This window comes from Hyperoodon ampullatus (genome assembly GCF_949752795.1).
Source record: "Hyperoodon ampullatus genome assembly, chromosome: 9".
NCBI lineage: Eukaryota > Metazoa > Chordata > Mammalia > Artiodactyla > Ziphiidae > Hyperoodon > Hyperoodon ampullatus.
Genome location: NC_136922.1, coordinates 34,591,677 through 34,615,403, shown reverse-complemented (window position 1 = coordinate 34,615,403; position 23,727 = coordinate 34,591,677). Strand labels below are relative to the sequence as shown.

The 23,727-nt window shown below is 38.4% G+C and overlaps 1 protein-coding gene across 1 annotated transcript in view; it reads left to right on the top strand.

Annotated features, from left to right (window-relative positions):
- The window catches only part of DNAH11 (dynein axonemal heavy chain 11), a gene marked incomplete at its 5' end in the record, with an annotated part of 313,916 nt that overhangs the window by 94,027 nt on the left and 196,162 nt on the right, over nt 1–23,727 (top strand). Inside the window, 2 exons of the mRNA XM_079711490.1 lie at nt 10,704–10,853; nt 13,866–14,099. Of these exons, the coding sequence (XP_079567616.1) occupies nt 10,704–10,853; nt 13,866–14,099 (384 nt within the window). The remainder of the gene's footprint in view (nt 1–10,703; nt 10,854–13,865; nt 14,100–23,727) is intronic.

Below are 23,727 nucleotides of genomic sequence, written 5' to 3'. Positions count from 1 at the left end.
GTGCTGTGTGTAACTTCCATGGTCAAAATTTCTGGTGGTTGCTTATGGAAATACAAACTTAGAGGTATATTTGCAGGATTAATGGTCATGATGCAGTGGTTATGAAGTTGTACATGATTCAATATTAAAATTCTGTGCTTTCTCCCCCACCTTAGAAAAACATCCTTTTGTATTTTTCAATGAAACGAATGTAGTGGTTAAAGTCAGCCCGAGTAACATCAGTTGGCCTCATTGTGCCCTTCCAGGTTGTGATATGGTGCCTTGAAATAGCTGACAACTTGGTGTTTTTAGCCACTGGGTCCTTATGACTTGAAAGATCTTTTTGTCCTAGAAGAGTTGGCACATTTTTCTCTTCCTTCATCTCCTATGTGATGATGAGTGAAAGCTTCCCCATGATAGAGGTATACTAAAGAATGACACACTTTCCATGTGATCAGCTGCATTTGTGTTGTGTGACGGGGGGTAGCCATGGGCCGCATGTGTGGCTATTGGGCACCTGAAATGTGTCAACTGAGGGGCTGAATTTTTAACTACAATATGTTAGAAAAACTGATCTTTGATTCAGTTATTGGAAAACAAGTTTGAAACAACTAGAGTGTGACTCTACTTTCGCAACTGTGTATTTTGTGAAACATAAAGACAGATCAAGTATTTCTGATGAAAAATCCAAATTGAGATAAGCTGTAAATGTAAAATATGCACCTGGTTTCAAAGACTTAAAGATAAGAAGGTAAAATATCTCATTAGTGATTTTTCTATTGATTACATATTCAAGTGACAATACTTTGGATACATTAGGTCAAATAAAATACATCAGAATTAATTTCACCTGTTTCTTTTTATTTGTTTTAATGTGGCTACTAGAAAGCCACTGCTGTGGCAGTTGAGGCCACAATGCATTTTTGAAAATGACAAGATCAGGAATATATATGCTCAGAAATGTTTAATGTTTGCATCAAAAATATCCTTCAGTGGCATTGGACCAAATCTACATAAGAAGAAATCTGCCAACTTGTCTTTTGAGAAATCCCCCAAATTGAAGTATGAGACAGATGGCACTCAACTGATACCCTTAATAGAATGTCAGTATTGGCACTTGGTCAGGTGCTTGTGAGAAATGGGCTTAATATTAGGTAATAAAAAGAACTTCTGGTTCTTGAAGGGGGCAAATAGCTAAGATCCTGCATCACCACAAGCTCAGTATGTTGCTGGATAGTGCTTCCATTTGATTATCTCCATGGTAGAGTGAAGGTGCCTCACCATCTGAATCTCAGGAATCAGGATGATGCAGCTCAACACTCACTCATAGTGTGTCACAGCCTTCTTGACATGGATTAGTCCTCCTTAGACAATCAAGAGAGGGAATTCCCTGGCAGTCCAGTGATTAGGACTCCATGCTTTCACAGCAGCGGGCACAGGTTCGAAGGGGAATCCTGCAAGCTGCACAGTGCAACCAAAAATAAATAAACCAGTAGCTCTTAGACAATCAAGAGGAAAAAAACTCAAGATGCAAGTGGTTAGTTGGCTGCATGCAAGAGTGAATGACTTTTAGTTGAAATAAAATCAGTCAAAAATCACTACTTTGGGCTTCCCTGGTGGCGCAGTGGTTGAGAGTCCACCTGCCGATGCAGGGGACACGGGTTCGTGCCCTGGTCCGGGAAGATCCCACATGCCGCGGAGTGGCTGGGCCCGTGAGCCATGGCCACTGAGCCTGCGCGTCCGGAGCCTGTGCTCCGCAACGGGAGAGGCCACAACAGTGAGAGGCCTGCGTAACGCAAAAAAAAAAAAAAAAAAAAATCCCTACTTTTTTACAGTGAGTAGAAGGTTGGAGGGCTCGTAGGTACCTACAGTGGAGGGAGGGGGTTGCCCTTGAGTTTAGGTTGGCACTGAGGATGAAACAGGGAAGAGGCAGGAAAAGGAAACTTTACTGGAGCTAGACATAATAAGCACATTAGCCATCCATCAGAAGGTAGAATAGTAGGAAAGAACAGAGACCTTGAAATCATGCAGACGTGAGTTTAAATCCCGGCTCTGTTGATTATTGACTATGTTACTGCTTTACCTTTCTGAACCTCAGTTTCCTTATATACCAAATGGGGAAAGCAGTAGGTACTATATCTTTGATTTCTGAGCAAGCAGTAAAGCAAACATGTAAAGAACTAAGAAAACTGCTAACATAGAATATAAAAATGGCCACAAATTCTTCCTCTCCCTTCATCCATGCCATTTCAATGTGAAGCTGAAATTTGCATCAAGGGGTAGAGCTTATTTCTCCATTTGGCTTCCTGTGTGACTTGTTTTGGCCAGTGTATCATTAACAAGAGGCTTGAAAAGCATTTGTACACTGCGGCTTGCCCTCTTGCTGCTCTTTGGAAACCTATGGCCACCTCCTCATGAGTAAGCCAAGGCTAGCCTGCTGGATGAGGAGAAGCACATGCCCATACCCAAGCCACCAGCTGGACAGCCATCACACACATGGGAGAAGCCATCGATCACCAGCAGAGGTATGAGGGTGCCCAGCTGGGACCAACTGAAAGAACCCAAAAGCCCCGACACAGAATTGTGAACTCTGAAATTGTTGCTTTTTTAAGCCACTAAATTTTGAGGTGGTTTGTTACACTGCAAAAACTAGTTGATGCACGTTATATATTCACATAGACATGTCTAAGTACAGAATGTACAATCATTAATATCAAGGATTTTATGTGCTACTGATGTAATATAAAAGATTTTACCTGAAATTCAAAAAAAACCTCAAAATGATAAATATCAAGTACTAATCCATGGAGCTAGTTTTCTTTATTTTCTTTATTTTTATTTTGTTTTTCTTCTTCCTGAAGATACCTTCGTATTAGCTATGCATTGTTTTGACATTTGTGAGTGTGAGAGAACTGGTGAAAATATCATGAGTTGGTGTGTTTCTGAATCTTTGCTAGGCTGAAATACTCTGCCTAGTAATGTGTTCATTTCCCCCTCTTTTTTCAGTTTGTACAGATATTTTGTCAAACTCTGACATGATTTTTCATTAGAAAAACACATACATTCACATGATGAGCTATCAAGATCAAACCTATCAAAAGCCTAAGATTAAAAAGACTCACAGTACTAAATAATGGTAAGGATTTGGATCAATGGGAATGTTCCTATCTAGCCAGTGTGATTGTAGATTGGTACAACCACTCAGGAAACCTGTTTGACAATATCTTCTAAATTTGAATATAATAATACATTATAATCCAGCAGTTCCTCTTCTTAGTGTATACTCAGCAGAAATGTATACATAGATGAACCAAAATATGTGACAAGAATTTTCATAGCTACATTATCCATAACACCCCCAAACTGGAAATAATCCAAATGTCCCTGAACAGAGTACCACATAGCAATGAAGAAGAAAACTAGTGCTATACATAATAACATGAATAAACCTCACTAACATGATGTTGAATGATAGAAGGCAGACACAAGAGTACATATTGTATGACTCCCCTTATGTAAAGGTAATATCCATTTTAAAAAAATTTATTAGAGTATTGTTGATTTATAATGTGTTAGTTTCAGCTGTATGGCAAAGTTATTCAGTTATACATATATTCATTCTTTTTCAGGTTTTTTCCCATGTAGATTATTACAGAATATTGAGTAGAGTTCCGTGTGCTATACAGTGGGTCCTTGTTGTTACCTATTTTATATATAGTAGTGTCTGTATGTTACTCCCAAGCTCCTGGTTTATTCCCCCCACCACCACCATGTTTCCCCTTTGGTAACCATAGGTATGATTTCAATACCTGTGAGTCTGTTTTTGTTTTGTAAATAAGTCCGTTTGTATCATTTTTTTAAAATTAGATTGCACTTATAGATGTAGAAAACAATTTTATGGTTACCAGGGAGGAAAGGAGAGGAGGGATAAATTGTGAGATTGGGATTGACCTATACATACTACTATATATAAAATAGATAACTAATAAGGACCTACTGTATAGTACAGGGAACTCTACTGAATACTCTTTAATGATCTACATGGAAAAGGTGTCTAAAAAAGAGTGGACATATGTATATGTATAACTGATTCACAGTGCTGTACAGCAGAAAGTAACAACATTGTAAATCAACTATACTTCAATAAAACTTTTAAAAAGAAAAAATTTAGATTCCACATATGAGTGATATCATATGATATTTGTCTTTCTCTGATTACTTCAGTTAGTATGATAATCTCTAAGTCCATCTGTGTTGCTGCAAATGACATTATTTTGGTTCCTTTTATATGGCTGAGTACTATTCCATTGTACATCTGTACCACATATTCTTTATCCATTCCTCTGTCGATGGACATTTAGGTTGCTTCCATGTCTTGGCTGTTGTATATAGAGCTTCAATGAACAATAGGGTGCATGTATTTTTCGAATTATGGTTTTCTCCAGGTATATGTCCAGGAGTGGGATTGCTGGATCATATGGTAGTTCTATTTTTAGTTTTTTAAGGTACTGCCATACTGTTCTCCATAGTGGTTGTACCAATTTACATTCCCACCAACAGTGTAGGAGGGTTCCCTTTTCTCCACACCCTCTCCAGCATTTCTTGTTTGTAGACTCTTTGATGATGCCCATTCTAACCAGTGTGAGGTGATACCTCATTGTAGGTTTGATTTGCATTTCTCTAATAATTAGTGACGTTAAGCAGTTTTTCATGTGCCTCTTGGCCATCTGTATGTCTTCTTTGGAGAAATGTCTATTTAGGTGTTACACCCATTTTTTGATTGGGTTGTTTGTTTTTTTTGACATAGGGCTGCATGAGCTGTTTATATATTTTGGAGATTAACCCCTTGTCAGTCACTTCGTTTGCAAATATTTTCTCCCATTCTGTGGGTTGTCCTTTTGTTTATGGTTTCCTTTGCTGTGCACAAGTCCTTAAGTTTTAAGTAGATCCCATTTGTTTATTTTTGTTTTTATTTTCATTACTCTAGGAGGTGGATCCAAAAAGATATTGCTGCGATTTATGTCAGAGAGTGTTCTGCTTACGTTTTTTTCTCAGAGTTTTATAGTGTCCAGCCTTACATTTAGGTCTTTGATCCATTTTGAGTTTATTTTTGTGTGTGGTGTTAGAGAATGTTCTAATTTCATTCTTTTACATGTAGCTGTCCAGTTTCCCCAACACCGCTTATTGAAGAGACTCTTTTCTCCATTGTATATTCTTGCCTCCTTTGTCATAGATTAATTGACCATAGGTGCATGGGTTTGTTTCTGGGCTTTCTATCCTGTTCCATTGATCTCTATTTCTGTTTTTGTGCCAATGTGATTATTGTAGCTTTGTAGTATAGTCTGAAGTCAGGGAGCCTGATTCCTCCAGCTCCATTTTTCTTTCTCAGGATTGCTTTGGGTATTTGGGGTCTTTTGTGTTTCCATACAAATTGTGAAATTTTTTGTTCTAGTTCTGTGAAAAATGCCATTGGTAATTTTTTAAAATTAATTAATTTATTTATTTATGGCTGTGTTGGGTCTTCATTTCTGTGCGAGGGCTTTCTCTAGTTGTGGCAAGCAGGGGCCACTCTTCATCGTGGTGTGCGGGCCTCTCACTATCGTGGCCTCTCTTGTTGTGGAGCACAGGCTCCAGATGTGCAGGCTCAGTAATTGGGGCTCACGGGCCCAGTTGCTCTGTGGCATGTGGGATCTTCCCAGACCAAGGCTTGAACCCGTGTCCCCTGCATTGGCAGGCAGATTCTCAACCACTGCGCCACCAGGGATGCCCGCCATTGGTAATTTGATGGGGATTGCACTGAATCTGTTGATTGCCTTGGGTAGTATAGTCATTTTCACAATGTTGATTCTTCCAATCCAAGCGCATGGTATATCTTTCCATCTGTTTGTGTCATCTTTGATTTCTTTCATTAGTGTCTTATAGGTTTCATAGTACAAGTTTTTTGCCTCCTTAGGTAGGTTTATTCATAGGTATTTTATTCTTTTTGATGTGACAGTAAATGGGATTGTTTCCTTAATTTATGTTTCTGATCTTTCATTGTTAGTGTATAAGAATGCAAGAGATTGCTGTGTATCAATTTTGTTGTTGTTGGGGTTTTTTTTGGCTGTGCCACACAGCTTGCAAGATCTCAGTTCCCCAACCAGGTATTGAACCTGCATCCTTGGCAGTGAAAGCACAGAGTCCTAACCACTTGGCCACCAGGAAATTCCATTGATTTTTGTATCCTGCAACTTTGTTGAATTCATTGATGAGCTCTAGTAGTTTTCTGGTAGCATCTTTAGGATTTTCTGTGTATAGTATCATGTCATCTTACAGTTTTACTTCTTTTCCAATTTGGATTCCTTTTATTTCTTTTTCTTCTCGGATTTCCCTGGCTAAGACTTCCAAAACTGTGTTGAATAAAAGTGGCAACAGTGGACATCCTTGTCTTGTTCCTGATCTTAGAGGGAATGCTTTCACCTTTTCACCATTGAGAGTGATGTTAGCTGTGAGTTTGTCATATATGGGCTTTATTAGGTAATGTCCATTAGTGACTGACATGGGCCATGAGGATTTTTTTGGGGGTTCAGGTGTATTCAGTTTCTTAATTGTCTCAGTGGTTACAAGAGTTTTGTTCACTTTGCTAAAATTTATTAAGCTGTACACACGTGATTTTTTTCACTTTTCTATTTAAATTTTCAAAAGGTTATTTAAAAACTCAAGAGTTTGTATTGCCAGCATATCTATGTATAGTTACATACACATGCTAAAAATGTTAAGGAAGAAATACAGAATCAGCACTGATAGTATAGGCATGTCCAAGTTATATTAATTAGTGAAAAATCAAATTGCAAAATATTATGTATACTATGATTTTATTTTTGGTAAAAGCAAACCAAGCAATACCCAATACCTAGGATTGGCTATAATGGTTTACAAAATTTATAACAAATTTAGTCTTTCTGAATTATATAATTGCATGTTCACTATTGAAAATTTGAAATATATAAAAATACTAAAGATCAGAATAACATACTCCTAGATGCTAGTTTTGAGTGGTTATAGTTTTTCTTTATATGTCTGTATTTGTGTAGGTAAGAACATATATACTTAATCAAAATTGAAATATTCTTCTACAATATGATGTTTAATGTCGATAAACGTTTTCATTATAAGAAAGTGCTATAACTGATTTAACCAACTTCTAGAAAGTTTTTGCATATTTAGACTTTCAACAGTGTTGCATGTCCATTTCCCTATACTGTCACCTATACTGAGTATTATTAAAAGTATAAAACACAGCAATAAACTATTCAACATTTTGACAGACTTAAATTTTTGTACATGTAAAAATAAAGGACTCATTTTTCTCTTGTTCTAGAGGATAATATTCACAATAGACAGGACCGCCTACATTTTGGACATTACTTATCTTCTCACAAATACTATCATGAGTATTACCATCATTATGTATAAATGAGTTAATGACTACATATGAATGAATCCTGAGGTGTTCATCATGCCAGGAGTGATATTAGGACTTTGTGTCTATTTTATCTCAGTTAATCAGCAGCAGCATCTTTCATAGATGAGGCAAATATGAAATGAGATATAGGCAAAAAGCAAGGGGTAAGCTTTGTGAATGTATAGTAGCCATACAGGGAAACTAGGACATAGCAATACATCGAAGATATACATAGAAGCATATGTAGAAGCTATATGACTTCGTTTTTCTTCCCTTTCTTTTCTAGGTGAACATAGAGTAGACTGCTGATCTGATTGCTGTATTAGTTTGCATTTTAAATTATAAAATTACCTAGATGAGTAAATATTTTTGACTTTATTTACAGTTAGATAAATGTCAGCTCTTAAAAAGGCAGCTCTCCCTGTGCACAGATCTGAAAAATACAAATTTCAGTTACCAAGGATTAGTTTAACTCTGTTCCCCCAATAACATGGTTCAAATTTCACATACTACGGTGTGTTAACTGTGAGTGATCTCGAGGGGCACAAACTTCATTGCTGCCTCCTCAGTCCACAAAAATCACCACGTCAGTAACAGATGTACATCTTGACTCGTGACCAGTTACGTCACACCTTTCAAAGTCTGTCTGTGGTCGGCTGTCACACATTTGTTGTTTGATTCTGACGTAATCAGCAAAGAACGTAGTGTGTTACCACCTTGTCCCCAGTGAAGAACCCATGACGGTGTACAAAAATAAACCTTCAAAAGAGGGGATTAGTAATGAAGTTGATAGTAATGCAAAGAAGTGAAAATTGATGACGCTAGATGTGAAATTTGAATCATAGATGTAGCTATGGAAGAGAAAGGTGACTGTGGAAATGACACTACACCATTTGAGAGATTCTAAATATGCAGCCAGAGGATTATAGTGAAAATGAACTCATTGATATAAATGTAAACACTGGTTGTGACAAAAAGGATGAAGATGTCCTAGAGGAAGTGATACCAGGAAAAAAAAAAAAAAACTTGACATTAAAGAAACTCTCAGAAATATCAGGACATGGAGACCTCAAAGGATGAAATGTTGGCAGCCAATCCAAACTTCCAAAGGAATATGGCGACTACACAAAGCATAGGGAAGGTGCTCACTCAGTATTTTAAGTTATAAGGTGAGAAGAAGGAGGCAAGCACTGTTTGAACTACTCTTGATAAGTTTCCTATAAAGGAGTAAAACACTTAACTTTTAATTTTTTTTTAGTATTTTAAGTTAGTGTACTAAGTATTAGTTTACACTTTTTATTTCTCTGTACTTTTATAACCAAGAGTGAGAGGGATTTTAATGTTTTAATGAAAATTTTTAACGGCCAAAGCACAATCGTAAGTTTGCCCATTGATTGTGGAGGTTGCATGGTGGTTTTTACAGTCTCGCACTACTGTACAAAGCAGGGGCTGCCTGTCTGTCTACGCACCAGTGGGTGGATGCACCTAATTTACTGTAAACCAGTGGAACAGCATTTCAATTTTTGTTGCTAACCTTTTAGAAACGTACTCAAGATACAACAAAATTAGTGAATTTCATGATTTGAAGTGTTCAAATCCATTCTGTTTCTTTAGTGTGGTACAAAGAGGGGGCCCCTGAGGCATTAGTTTTTATGTATTTTTTAAACTGTAAAATAAGTCTTTCCAAAGACCAACCTAGGAAAAAGGAATTTTAATTTTGTGTTAACAGGTACAAAGGGATATCATTAGAAATGGAACAAATCTGAGGTCAACAGCATCCTTGTTAGTTTAAAAAAATGGTCCTGTTCTCTCAGAAGCTCTAAATGGAAGGCAGAATAGGAAAATATCCAACTTCCAACACACCAGGTATAAGTCATGGGAGAACATCAAGCCTTGGGGTTTGTGTTTCCTGGTCACCCACTGAGTGACTAGAGGACTAGGAGTTCTTTTGAAATGCTTTCCTCACCAAAGCAATGATGTGTGAGGGTGTCTGATGGTTGAGGTCTCATTTATCCCGCAGCTTTGTACCTGACTATTATTTGTACCTGACTAGGCCCATTACACAGTAGAAGCCATTAAACACCTGTGCACTTCCTGGCCACTTCAGCTGTGACAGCGAGTTGTTAGAGGATTGGAGATAACTTTCTGTGTATAATGTCCTGGGTCCTATGACAAGTTTATAGTTAACTTTTTGAGGAATCACCAAACTGTTTCCCACTTCTCAGGTTTTACAGTAATTTTGCCAAGTGTAAGGAGGGAGCTCTTGTTCCCATTCCTGACACTTCCTGTGGTTCACTCTGCCCTTTATTCAGTCCCCTCCACGGGGAGGCAGAGCGGCTTGCCTGACTGCTAGCCTGCAGAACACGCGTCTTCCTCTCCTTTCCTCCTTGCCAGTCCTGCTGGGTGGAGAGGCTGGTCCCGGTCTGTGCTGATATGACCAGATGGATAAGTCTTATTGATTCTTGTGTTTGGAGGCCAGCTGGGCTTTCATCTCTGAACTGGCCTCTAGCAGAGCAAGTACTGCTCTTTGTCTTTTTAACTTGGTTTTATTTTTCAAGGAGTCCAGAACCTGCACAGGGTTCAGTATGCTATTTACTGGGGGTTCTTTTGGAGATCCCACAACTTAGGATGCAAAAGGTTATGATGCTCAAAGAGTTTGAACTTTGTAGATGTGGCTTGGACTTGGAGGTTTAAGATCTAACTGCCACTTATTCTTAGCAGTGTCAACTTGAAGAAGTCACCTAATACTTTACCTTCAATTTCTTTGTCAGTGAAAATGGGGGAATCCCATTCACCTTTCTGATGTAACAGATATGCTGGGGCTCATGTAAATAGCAAAGCAAGTGCACAACAACATAGGACCTGACCCAAGAATAAGACTGTATCTAATTTACATTTTCATTTCAAATATTTTAACACAGCTTTTTTTTTAAACAATATAAGGTCTTTTATGGTGTAAGTAAAATACCATGTCTGAATTTTAATAACTTGACCACAAAATTCCCAGCAGGATGATTGCTACAGGACTATGCTACAAATAGAGAAGTTGGTAAGTCTCCAGCCTTTAAGGAGAAGATAGATAACCTATCAGGGTTATCCATCTGGGTCATTTCAAACTCTGGAATTGAAGAAGTGATTTTTATTTGGAAGAAAAACATTTTGAGGCATCTCTGTAACGATATAAAGACAGTTTTGTGAATTCATTTAGCCACATCTGTAGATTACCAGAATATATATCCAGTAAGAAATGCTCTTATCTCTTCTTCTTATCTCGTCTTAGGTTACACACCACCTTTCCAAACTCTTTGACAGCATTGTAGATCTGCAGTTTGAAGACGATCAGGATGTTTCCGCACACAGGGCCGTTGGAATGTACAGCAAAGAAAAGGAATACGTCCCATTCCCAGCTGAGTGTGAATGCACAGGCCATGTAAGATTTGCTTATGAGGTTCTCTATGCCAGAGAAGTATTGGGGGGATAATTTTTAAAAGTGGAACAAGAAAAAATCAACTCATGTCAAATGAGGCTCCGGTTAGTTTTGTGCTCAGAGATTCCCGTTTACCTGTGTCCGGTGTGACAGAGGACTCCTCCGCCATGCTTCCCACTCTGATCATCAGGCTTCAGCACCCTGCAGGAGCTCAGACTTGCTCACAGTTGAGCCAGACGGGAGGGACTGTCACAGACTGAACGAGTAAACCCCAGAATTAGTAGCAAATGCCACCCAGTGACTGAGTCTCCTACAGAGCATATTGTTTTCACCCCTGCTCAGAGTACAGGGAAGGGTTAGGGTGAAGCAGCACCTTGCAATGAAGCACGTTTTAAAGAGGCTGTGGTTCAGGATTCTGACGTGGGTGTTGTAAATGGCTGCTCGTAAGTAAAGTTGATTGAGTCCGCTAAGCCAATGTCATGTACACTAATTACCGTGTACACAGATAGTTAACATCCTCTCTTCTCTCACAGCCAAACACCTCAAACATATTCTTAACAGTTATCTGTAAGAATGGCTCTTAACAATTTAGGAAGCAGCTCTTGGTGTTTTCAGATGATTTAGAGGAATTGCATCTTTTTACGACGATGCTTATATAGCTTGAGTTAATCCACAGGGTAACTGAGACAGTAGCCTGTATTGCAGAACAGTTTAGGTTGAGGCAGGGGGTTCCTTAAAGGGTCGCTTGCAGAAATGTGATGGCAACCTTTTTTTTTACAAGGGTTTTCTTTATTCCTCTCTGTTGCTTTTTAATATTGTACCAGAAAAATCCTGCCAAATGCAGGGGAAGCAGATGGTGGAATACTTTGATTAAAGTATATTTGTGATCTCTGGGGCTCTTTAGGACATTATTACAATGATTAGAAAAAGTCACCATAAACTATCTTGACAAAAGTGTGTTGCTGTCTGCCTCCCCCTGGCAGACTGCTAGCTGACTGGCATAGTGCCCAGAAAGAGGACAGTCCAACCATAGATGTGGGTGTCGCTAGCAGGAACCCTTGGTACTGAAAGTTTTCACAGTGCTCTAACTTATTTTATATAAGCAACTTATGCTAGAGACTTTTGGACATGCAGCACATTTACCCTCTAATTGCCTGTTTTATAAAAAGGTGCTTTTACTTTAGGTCTTCCCCCCACACTTTTATGATTGGTTCCTCCCAGTTTCGGCTCTTTGCGTTTTATTCGACAGGGGTTTATTGAATACCTACTATGTACCAGCTGCTGGGTTTGGCTTTTGGAGATCCAGAAAAGAATAAGACATGGCACCTGTCCTGGGGGACCTCTTAAGCTTATTGAATAAATGGATATTCACATAATTAGTGATAATGCGAAGTGATAATTCTTGTTACAGAGGGTCGGACAGAAGCTGATAAAAGACCAAGAAGTGGGAGATCAAGCAAGCACCTCATCAGGGCTTAGTTCTCAAATTATATTGAGCTGAGTTGCCGTTGGTGGCATAGTCTCTGAACACGGGTTGATGTGTCACCTTGTATGTGTGTTTGGTCTTCCCAGATGGACTGGAGAGTTCTCGAGAACAGGGGGCCATAATGAGGACATGGATCCCAGGGTATCTGGGATATGATCAAGTGATACCTGATTTACTAAAGGAGCTTGCTGCTCGGTGACATTAAGAGTTGTGCGGAGTGACTACAGTAGTGATTAGGTCACCCTCTCTCGGGCATCTGAACAAAGCCCAGCTAGGAAGCCAGGAGAGAAGTCTTTTAGGATGTTGGGGATGGTTCTTCCCTTTTTCTTCCAATAGGGAAGGCTGTCAGCTCACTGACCATGTACCGCTCCTTCCCAGTTCTCCAGAGAAAGAGGTTGTAGGAATGAATGCTGTGTCATCTTCACAGAGGCGGGGAAAGAAATCAGTTGTATAATCTTCAGGATCTCATATAGTCCTTGGAATTTATTTATTATAGTTATTTTTTATTGATATGATCAATTATTTGCAAATGGTATAGGTATCCTTTTTGTTATATAATATCATCCCAAAGAAACAGATATATGGATAAATATAACAAAGCATATTTGAATAGGATGGAAAACTGGCTGAAATATATTTGTGGGAGCAAAATAACCTTCAAATGAATTTTTTTTAAAAAGATTTTCACAAGTCGGCAGTTGTCCTATCTCTCATACTCTCCTGCTGTCTAATTTATGACAAGTGTGAGGATGAGAGCCAGTAGGGAATACAATTAAGATACTTGCTGAAAACACTTTGGCTTAAGACTAGGAACTATGTAGATTTGAGGGTAGAATCTTTAGTAGATTTAAAAATTATCAAAAGATACATTTAAACAATCAGTTTCCTAGACTCACAGACATAGAAAGCAAATTTATGGTTTCCAAAGGGGAAAGGGGGCGGAGGGATAACTTAGGGTTTGGGGGTCACGGATACACACGACCATATATCAAACAGAGAAACAACAAGGACCTACTGGGTAGCACAGGGAACTATATTCAGTATCTTGTAATAACCCATAATGGAAAAAATTCTGAAAAAGAATATAACTGAATCCCTTTGCTGTATACCTAAAACTAACACAACATTGTAAATCAACTGTACTTCAGTTTAAAAAATCAATTTCCTATTATTTCCAAATCTCTAGAATTTTACTCTAGTATATTGGCTGTGATGCTTGGTTTCTCAAAACACTGTGTGTTATTAGAGGGGATCTTGGTCTAGAACCATCAGGTCTTCAAATCTGAAAAATGAATAATGGAGAACACCTTGTCTGTTTAGGATGTGGAATTTTATCAGCCAGCTAGTCGGTGAAATAAGATGAGCAGTATCCCGGCAGAAGCTAGGGTCATGTAGGAGAGACTTCATTAATCAGTAGTTTACTGGCTTGTTATACATATAACTGTGTAGCCTTCAAGCCCATGAGAAGATGGAATAATCCCTTTTCCATAGTTAAGCCTGTGTTACAACACTTCCATTTGCTTCAAAAGGTGGAAACGTGGCTTCTGCAGCTGGAACAGACCATGCAAGAGACTGTGCGACGTTCTATCACAGAAGCCATCGCAGCCTATGAGGACAAACCCAGGGAATTGTGGATTTTTGATTTCCCGGCTCAAGTCGCACTAACTAGCTCACAAATCTGGTGGACTACAGATGTAGGAATAGCCTTCAGTAGGCTAGAGGAAGGCTACGAAAAGGCCCTAAAGGATTTTCATAAAAAACAGGTATTTTATAAGATTTATGATTTTGAGATTTAAAGGGACTTGAATAGGTAAGCTTCATTCATTCATTCATTCATTTTTGTTTTATGGAGTGTCTTCTGTGTTCAAGGTATGATGCTAGGAAGATTTTAGCAATCATTTGTTTAGCTTTCCATTTTATAGTTTGGTGTTGTCCTTCTTGTTTTCTACATGGGTTTAAAAAACATCCATCATTAAACAACAAGGTCCTACTGTATAGCACAGGGAACTATATTCAATATCCTGAAATAAACCATAATGAAAAAGAATATAAAAAAGAATGTGTGTGTATATATATATATATATATATATATATATATAACTGAGTTACTTTGCTGTACAGTAGAAATTAACACAACATTATAAATCAGCCATACTTCAATAAAAAATAAATAAAACAAACAAATAAAAAACATCCATCCTTGTCCATTATCTCCCAAGAATCTAGTATACCACCCACACCTAGATACTGTACATATTTTTTTCCTCCTATGTAAGACTCTCCAATTATGCTTTCAAAGGAAGTTGCAGATGTCAGTCATCTTTACCCCGAAACACTTTTATTAATACATACCCATTTCATAAGTTTAATTTCAGTTACTATATCTCAATTTACCAAAGTTCTTTTTGGTTCTTCAAAAATCAGTTTTATAATGACATGTCTTCATTATGGTTTTTATTCTTCTATCTCATTAATAGTCTTATTTAGGTTGTTCTGTTCCTTTGAGGCTGTTTTTTTTTATAATTTGAACTTATTTTTTGTATGTTTATTTTTAAAGGTTATCTTTAGGTTGGCTTTTTTTTTCTGGAGGAATTCTGTGTGTTCTACACTGAGCAGATGTCCCTACATGTTTTTCTCCTTGTTGCCTCGAGGTTTCTACAGGTTTTGTGAGTTCTGGATTAATTTTGTGGTTAATTACTCAGTCTGGGATTTACCAATCATAGTGGCAAGGTCATTTTGGATGCCATAGCTTCACATGGCTTAGGCCTGAGATTTTGATTTCTTTTTAGAGGACTTTTTTCTTATCCAAAGCCCCAAGATGTTTCAAGCTTTCTTCTTGCTTCGCTGAGCTGGTGGGTAGAGTTTTTCTAGAACCTTTTATTGGACTGTGTCATACTCTGAGGATCTTGGCTTTATGTCAGCATCTCAATTCTAACTCCCTGCCTTGCTCAGGGAGTATAAGAGGCAGAGAACAGAAATGTTGTGTTGCCACGTGGGCAATTTAAACTTCAGTCTCCGATGTTTGGGTCTCTACTCAAATTCTCCTTTCGGGTGCCGTGGCATTAGTCTGTTAACCTCATTCTACTGCTCTAGCTTGGATGCACATCCTTGGCATTAGGGACTATCACCCACTCTCCCCCAACCCTTTCCCTTTCTTCCTTCCCCCTCTCTGTTTCCCCCTCTCTCACGTTTGGCTATGTACTTTGCATGTGGATGTGTTTCGTTTTACTCAAATATCCTCTGTGTTAATAAAGGAATTGTCCATTCAGTTTAACCCAATATGTTGTAAGACTGCCTGTTGTTATTATCACTGCTATTTAGGTGGTTTTTATTTTTGGCTCTCAATAATAATACTGTAGTAAACAGCTTTGTGTTTACATCCATGTTGCACATATTTTTCTTTATTTCTTCAGGATAAACTTCCAGATGTAGAATTGCTAGGTCAGAGACTATACCTTCTTAAGTCTTTGAAACATCGTGCCAAGTTTACCTTCCCAGTATCAGTGCATGAGAATTGTCTATTGCCTCCCCTGTCATCAGCATTGGGTTGATTCTTTTTTTTTTTTTTAACATCTTTATTGGAGTATAATTGCTTTACAATAGCATGTTAGTTTCTGCTTTATAACAAAGTGAGTCAGCTATACGTATACATATATCCCCATATCTCCTCCCTCTTGCATCTCCCTCCCACCCTCCCTATCCCACCTAGGTGGTCACAAAGCACCGAGCTGATCTCCCTGTGCTATGTGACTGCTTCCCACTAGCTATCTATTTTACATTTGGTAGTGTATATGTGTCCGTGCCACTCTCTCACTTTGTCCCAGCTTACCCTTCCCTCTCCCCATATCCTCAAGTCCATTCTCTACATCTGCATCTTTATTCCTTTCCTGCCCCTAGGTTCTTATGGAACAGGTTAGAAAGCCCAGAGATAAACCCATGCACATATGGTCACCTTATCTTTGATAAAGCAGGCAGGAATGTACAGTGGAGAAAAGACAGCCTCTTCAATAAGTGGTGCTGGGAAAACTGGACAACTACATGTAAAAGAATGAAATTAGGACACTCCGTAACACCATACACAAAAATAAAATCAAAATGGATTAGAGACCTAAATGTAAGGGTTGATCCTTTTTATTCTTAGAGCTAAAGTTACTTATATTCCAGTAGCTTTAGCTTATTCAGCTAATTAAGAAAATTTAGCTTTTTTCTCCTTTAAAATAGTTTTAAAATTTTCCATTTTGTTCGAGTTATAATAATGCTTCTTTTTCATGTTAGATGAGAAGTAGACAAAGAGGGTGGTTTATGAAGACAGCATTTACGGGCTTAATTATGAAACACTTCCAGCATGAATTGAAATGTTTGACAGACCAGGCAACACATGCCTTCAATACAGCATTTCAATGTTGCCACTGATACTAATATGCACACAAGAGCAGCTAACATTTGAATATTGTTAAAGCTGCAGTTTGGGTCGTGAGAAGTGTGTGCATCTAAATTGAAACCCATTAGTTTTCGCTCTTTAAAAATGGAGGGGGCTTCCCGGGTGGCGCAGTGGTTGCGAGTCCGCCTGCCGATGCAGGGGACGTGGGTTCGTGCCCCGGTCTGGGGGGATCCCGCGTGCCGCGGGGCGGCTGGGCCCGTGGGCCATGGCCGCTGGGCCTGCGCGTCCGGAGCCTGTGCTCCGCGGCGGGAGAGGCCACAGCAGTGAGAAGCCCGCATACCGCAAAAAAAAAAAAAAAAAAAAAAAAAAAAAAAAAAAATGGAGGTAACCGTCTGCTGGAGTTTGTTTTTAATTAAAACTACTCTTGCTAATACTGTGAGCAGTTTTTAAGGTGAACTTCAGTCCTTTAAAATAGCTTAATTTCAAAACTGAAATCAGAGTTGGCTGTAACTGACAATCTACCTGAACAAGTAATTTCTTTCCTTAGTTCTCAGTTCCAAATTGTAGTGAGGTGAAACGTGAAGATAATTACTTTAAACTTTATTTGCCCCCAGACATATAGTAATTGCATGTTAGATAGTGTTGGGATTAAAGGCAAAAATAATGCATTTTGAATATATATCCCTGCCTTGCCAGAGTCTTTGAAAGTAAAACAAATAAAATATAATTTCTCAAATTTGAGCGTTCCTTGGCAAAAGTATTTGGTTAGGCTTGGGATCTGATAAGAAAGTTTTTCCATTCTTCCTTTATCATTGAGCTGTGTGCAAATCAGCAAAAAAGAGATGGAAGCATTTTGCATTCAAAATATTAATTACAAGTGTGCTGGGACATTGCCTAGGGTACTTTTAATAAGACTCACAATAAACAATATAAAGCTTTTCTTATTTAACTATTTATCCTTTCTGACCACAAATATTCAGAAATACTGTATGTATAAGAAAGAAACTCTCATTTTCCTGCTTAGGGTCAGTTTTTGGCCTCATTTTTAATCGTTGAGAAATTTTTCAAAAACAATTGCATACCGTGTTGATAGTGTTCTTATCTCGCCCTGACCCTTTGACCCAAATAGGGAGGCCTGTGAAGGCTGCAGTTACACAGTGTTTATTGGAAATGAGTTTTTTGTTTGTTTTTGTCTTTATAGAAATTTGTGATCTGATAGGCTCATGCTTCATAATAGCAGGAAGCTACAAGATGATGAGTAGAGCACATATTCTCTACCGCCCCTCTCATCTGTTAAAAGAAAATTTTTCCACAGACAGTTGACTGACCTAGTAGGCTTTTATTCAGTGATTCATCAATCAGGCAGCATTCAGTCTGCGGATGGAAAGGAGCTCCAGAGAGCTATAGAAGATGAGAGATTTTTATAGACCAAAGTAAGCAGGAACAAGGAAGGGGCATTTGCTGATTAATTAAAGCAGGGTTACTTTCCTTGTAAGGAGCAAAGGGAAGCCTTGGAGCCAGGTCAGGTAACGTGTGCTGAGCAGGCAAACACTGCTTGGTTGACCTAAGCCTGTTTTTCTGGGAGAGCCCAACATAGAAACAGTTAAGTTTGGGTTTGCTGATGTGGGTAACGGGAGCGACTCCATCTTATGCCCAACCTGGTTACTTTAACGTGTCAAAAATTATATTGAATGACAGGGTACATGAAAAAAAGTCATATTGTACCTGGAAATACTGGACCAGATAATTTGAGGAATGCCTAGAAGTTGATAACAGATGGAATCAAACTGATAGATGACTAAGAGCAGAGAAAATCACAGTCCAAACATATTAAAAAGAAGAAACTATTGCCATGATAAGTCTATTTTATCCCAATGATAAAAGAGAGAAAAAATTTCCAGAGAAATTACAAACTGAGGTTCAGTAAAGGTAAAAAACATGTGGGGCTTATGGTCCATGGTCAGTGATAAGTAATGAATATGTAAGAGGTGGACAGTTGGAACCAGTCCTGCCTCCTGTACATCCCAAAAGATTATCAGTGAGAGTGTTTGTCCCCAGGATAAAGGCCTGAGAAATACTTCATAAACAAAGTGAGACGTTTATTGAGGACTTCTGCCATGACTGTGTCTTGACTGTAGATCTTGGGTTGGACAACTTTTTCTGTGTAGGAAGGAATAGTAAATATTTTAGTCTTTATGGGCTTTGTAATCTCTTTCACAACCACTCCTCTCTGCTGTTGGAGTAGGAAAGAAGCCATAGGCAATTTTTAAATGAATGGGCATGCTGAGTGCCAATCAAACTTTATTTATAAAAACAGGTGGTGGGCCATATTTGGCTCATTACCTGTAGTCTACCAATTCCTGTTCTAGAGAAGAAAGCAGAACAGATCCTGAAGTAACTCAAGATCCCCACAATAAGTGGAGGTAACAGAAAAAGAGATTTGTTACCCATATAGGCCATGAGTCCAGTCTGATCCATTAACTCAAGCGTTGGTTCTTTGAACAGATCAAACACTGACAAAGATTTGCAGTTCAGAAGAGACAGCAGAAACAACAAAGGGATAGGGAAAAGAAAAATCTCTTGTATGAGAAAGAGATTTTTTTTAGAAGACTGTACAATACTACATGTGATTTTATACTAACATTTAAGTTGAAAATCTAAATTAAATGGATAATTTTCTGTGAACACTGTTTCTAAGATTAATTCAAAATGAGGTGGAAAACTTGAGTAGACCAGTAACCACAGAAATAATAGAAATGGTAAGAAAGTTTAAATTTAAATATAGGTACCTCGTAAATAGAGCCCTGTTCCAATGGTTTCTTTAATTTCTCTGAACAGTGTTTTCTGTAGTTTTCAATGCAGAGGTCTTATACATTTCTTGCTAGATTTATTTTTAGATAATTGATATGCTTTGATGCTGTAAACATATGCTAATTAATTTTAAATTTTCTAATGTTTGTGGCTGGTATACAGAAATATATTGATGTTTTAATATTTACCTGTGTCTTGAGACTTTGCCACATTTGCTTGCTCGTTGTAGTAGGTTTTTTTTTTTTTTAATATAGTTTCACAGGCTTTCTATGTACATGAATATACCATCTGTAAATAATGACAGTTTTACTTCTGACCTTCCATTCTCTTTTGCCATTTATTTCCTTTTCTTGAGTCATTGAATTGGCTACGACCTTCAATATAATGTTAAATAGAAGTAATCCCAGTCTTAGGGAAGAACAATGTTTTACCATTAAGTACGATAGTAGTTCTAGATTTTTGTAGATGACCTTTCTCAAATAGAGGGGAATACCTTCTATTACTACATACTGAGAATTCTTATTTTGAAGAGGAGTTGAACTTTTTCAAGTCTGCTGAGATATTCTTGTGGTTTTTCTCTATTATTCTGTTACTAAGGTGAATTTTTGAATGCTAAGGCAACTTTGCATTTATGATGTGTTACCATTTATAGATGTATATATTTTTTTCCTGGATTCTATTTGCTAATTTGTCCAGAAATTCTGCATTTATATTCATAAGGAACATTTATCTGTAGTTTTCTTTTATTATAATATCTTTGCCGGTTTGGGGATGAGGATTATGCTCCTTAAAAGGAATTGGAAAGTATTGCATTTTCATGTGAAAGAGTTTATTATAGAAATCACTAGTAATGCTATCTGGGCTTGGGGTTTTCTTTCTTTATAAATTATAAATTGATTTCTTTTATGTACATGCTGTTGTGTAGCTTTTTTGGTTTCTTTTTTTCTTGTGTCAGTTTTTGGAATTTCTGTTTTTCAAGGTATTTACCCATTTTTTCCAAGTCCGGGTTTGGCAAGTTACAGCCATCTGGCCAAATCTGGCCCGGCGCCTATGTGTTTGGTAGTTTTCACGCTTCACTGGCTAAGTGGTGTCATTGCATTAGAGACCATGTACCCCTCAAAGCCCGAAACATTTACTGTCTGGCCCTTTACAGGAAACTGTCATCCACCCCTGATCTGCGTTTTCAAACTTATTGATGTGAGTTGGTCTTCCTATATCGACGTTATCCTTAGCACATCTGGAGGACCTGGCATCGTGTCCCCCTTTCATTCCTGGTGTTGGTGATTTGTGTTTTCTCTCCTTTATTTGTAATCTGTTTATCAACTTTATTTAAGTTTTCAAAAAACTAATCTTGGATTTTGTTGATTTTCTCTACTGTTTGTTTTATATTTCACTGATTTCTGCTTTATCTTGATTACTTCCTTTCATCTACTTACTTTGAGTTTAATTTGCCTCTCTTTTTCAAGTTTCTTAAGGTGGGAGCTTTGATTATCAATTTTTACACCTTTTTCTTTTCCCACATAACATCTGAAAGAAACTTGATAACTTGATGAAGATTATCTACCAGAAACCTACAGAGAAAATCATGCTTAATAGTGAAACATTAGCATCATTTCCATTAATGTCAGGAATGGGGTAATTATGCTCACTGTCTCTGACATACATTGCTCAATATTGTGCTGGTTTTCGCAATATGACTGAAGAAGTAGGAAACGAACAGTGCAAAGGGAGGCGATAAACCGAGATTCCACAACCCATGACCTGATAGTGTCAGAGAGTGTGGGACCTGGTCTCTTTGGCAATTTTCTTTGTTCTAGCTGAAATGAAAATCCATTGTTTCTGATATTGCTTAAGTTGAAACATTGGTGAGTTTCGGGATTAGAGATCTTGTTGCTATTGTTAAGAGACTCAGAGAGCATTACTTCTGTGTATGTCCAGGTGGAAAGAGGTTGAGGGTTCTGGTAGCTGACTCCCAAAGTGCTGTAGTAGTTACCTTGTAGCGTTCACTTCAGTTTGCTGAGCTGAGGACTACAAGCTCCAGATCTTAACATTTCTACCGAGGGGCGCTTCCAGCTTCTTTGCTGCTGTGGCTTGGGTGTGCCTAAGCTGGGAAACCTGCCATGCCTTGATCCTGGTAAAATTGCAGTGATTCTGCTACTACAAGGAAAATGTTCTTCCTGTGTTGCTTTATTTAACCTATAGTATTTAGGGACGTATCTCTTTAAGTTCACAGACATAGCCTCTTTATACCATACTGCCGTAGGAGCTGGGTGAGGACAAAATTGAGAATCAACCACCATTATGTATCGGGAACCAGCCCTTCTCTCTGATCTTGAGTGTGTTACTGTGTATGCCTGACACCTTCCTTCATGGTGAGCTCACCATCGTCCCACCAAGCAAGCTGATCCTCTTTGGAAGAACACCGTGGTGTCTTAGACATTTGTAACATATAAGCCTCAGTGATCAAGATTCATGTCTCTTTCTTGGGAATTGTTTCCATGTTTATCTAAACATGAGAATTTATAGGAGGGGGATGCCTAGTTACCTCTTTCCATCCACCGGAATCATTAGAGGTCAACTCTTGTCTGGCCAAGGTGTTCTGTTAATGAATATGTTATCCACATGGGAAACTTTTGGGTTTATAAAATATACAATAAAATCCTAGAATCCTGTACTACATCCTGGCTCCACCATTTATAACTGTGTGATCTTGGGCAAATTACCTCGTATTCTCATATATAAAATGAGAATAATAATAGTACCTTCCCCACAGAGTTAGTGTGATGATTAAATTAGAAATATATGTATGTATTTATACACAAAGATAAGATATTATACACACACATACTATATATATACATACACATGCACACATATATAATAATGCTTGTTAGATATGTTAGCTAGTAAGCGCTCAATAAATGTTAGTTCTTATTATCTGCTGATGCCATCAGAGAGGAACTAGATCAATGGCAATGGGGCTGGTGTTCTGCCCTCTGCACCGTCCTCTTGTTAAAATGGAAGGATGGCCTGTGATCATCTGGAGCCTTGTCTCCATCTGTGCTTTGGGTCTCGTCTGCAGGATTTCCGTGACTTCCTTCTCTACTGTGTCTTCAGATTCTTCCACTGGCTCATTCCCATCAGCAATTAAACATTCCCAAGTCTCTCACATTGCTTAAAAACAATACAACCACCAAAAAGTATTCCTTGATGTCACACCTCCTTCCATTTTCTACTCTGTTGCTGGAACTTACATTATAACCAAGCTTTTTTTTCTTTTTTTTTTTTTTGCGGTACGCGGGCCTCTCACTGTTGTGGCCTCTCCCGTTGTGGAGCACAGGCTCCGGACACGCAGGCTCAGCGGCCATGGCTCACGGGCCCAGCCGCTCCGCGGCATGTGGGATCTTCCCAGACCGGGGCATGAACCCGTATCCCCTGCATCGGCAGGCAGACTCTCAACCACTGCGCCACCAGGGAAGCCCATAACCAAGCTTTTTGAACTAAATATCTATACTTACTCGTTCCATTTTTTCATCCTTATCTCTCTCCAAGAACCATTTCTAATCACTTGACTGGGTATATTTCTGTTTTTTTAACGTTAGAAATACTTCCTTTTCAAATGCCCTCTTCCCTTATATTCATCTTTATTTGAATTCCACTTTTCCACATACTTCTTGGGTTATTCTTCAGTTTCCTTTTCTTGTTCCTCTTCCTCGTCCTGCCTCTTAACTGTTCCTTGTGGCTCTGACTTAGATCCCTTTTTCTTTTTACCACACCACATATTCCTGGCTAATCTCATCTGCCCGTATGGCTGCTCAGTTTCTGTTGTAATATGCTGGTGACTTTGACCTCCAGCTCAGACCTTTCTCCTGAAGTGGAGTCAGGGGCATATTGGACTTGTCCATTGGAAATTTTACAGGCACGTCCAGCCTAGAACATTCAAAATACATTTACTCTTCTCAAACCTACTTCTTCAGTGCTTCCCAAGTTCATTAAAAAACACCGACACTCTTCACCAGTTGCTCAGACTAGAAGCACATTTGACTCCTCTTTCACCTGATACCCAGTCAACCACCAAGTCTCTTCAGTTGCCCTAAATATATTTATTCTTACTGTTTCCTTCACTACTTTGTTAATAATCTAGTCCCAGCTACTCTTCTCTTGCCATGAGTGTAGCATCCTCTTCTCTGGTCTTTTTT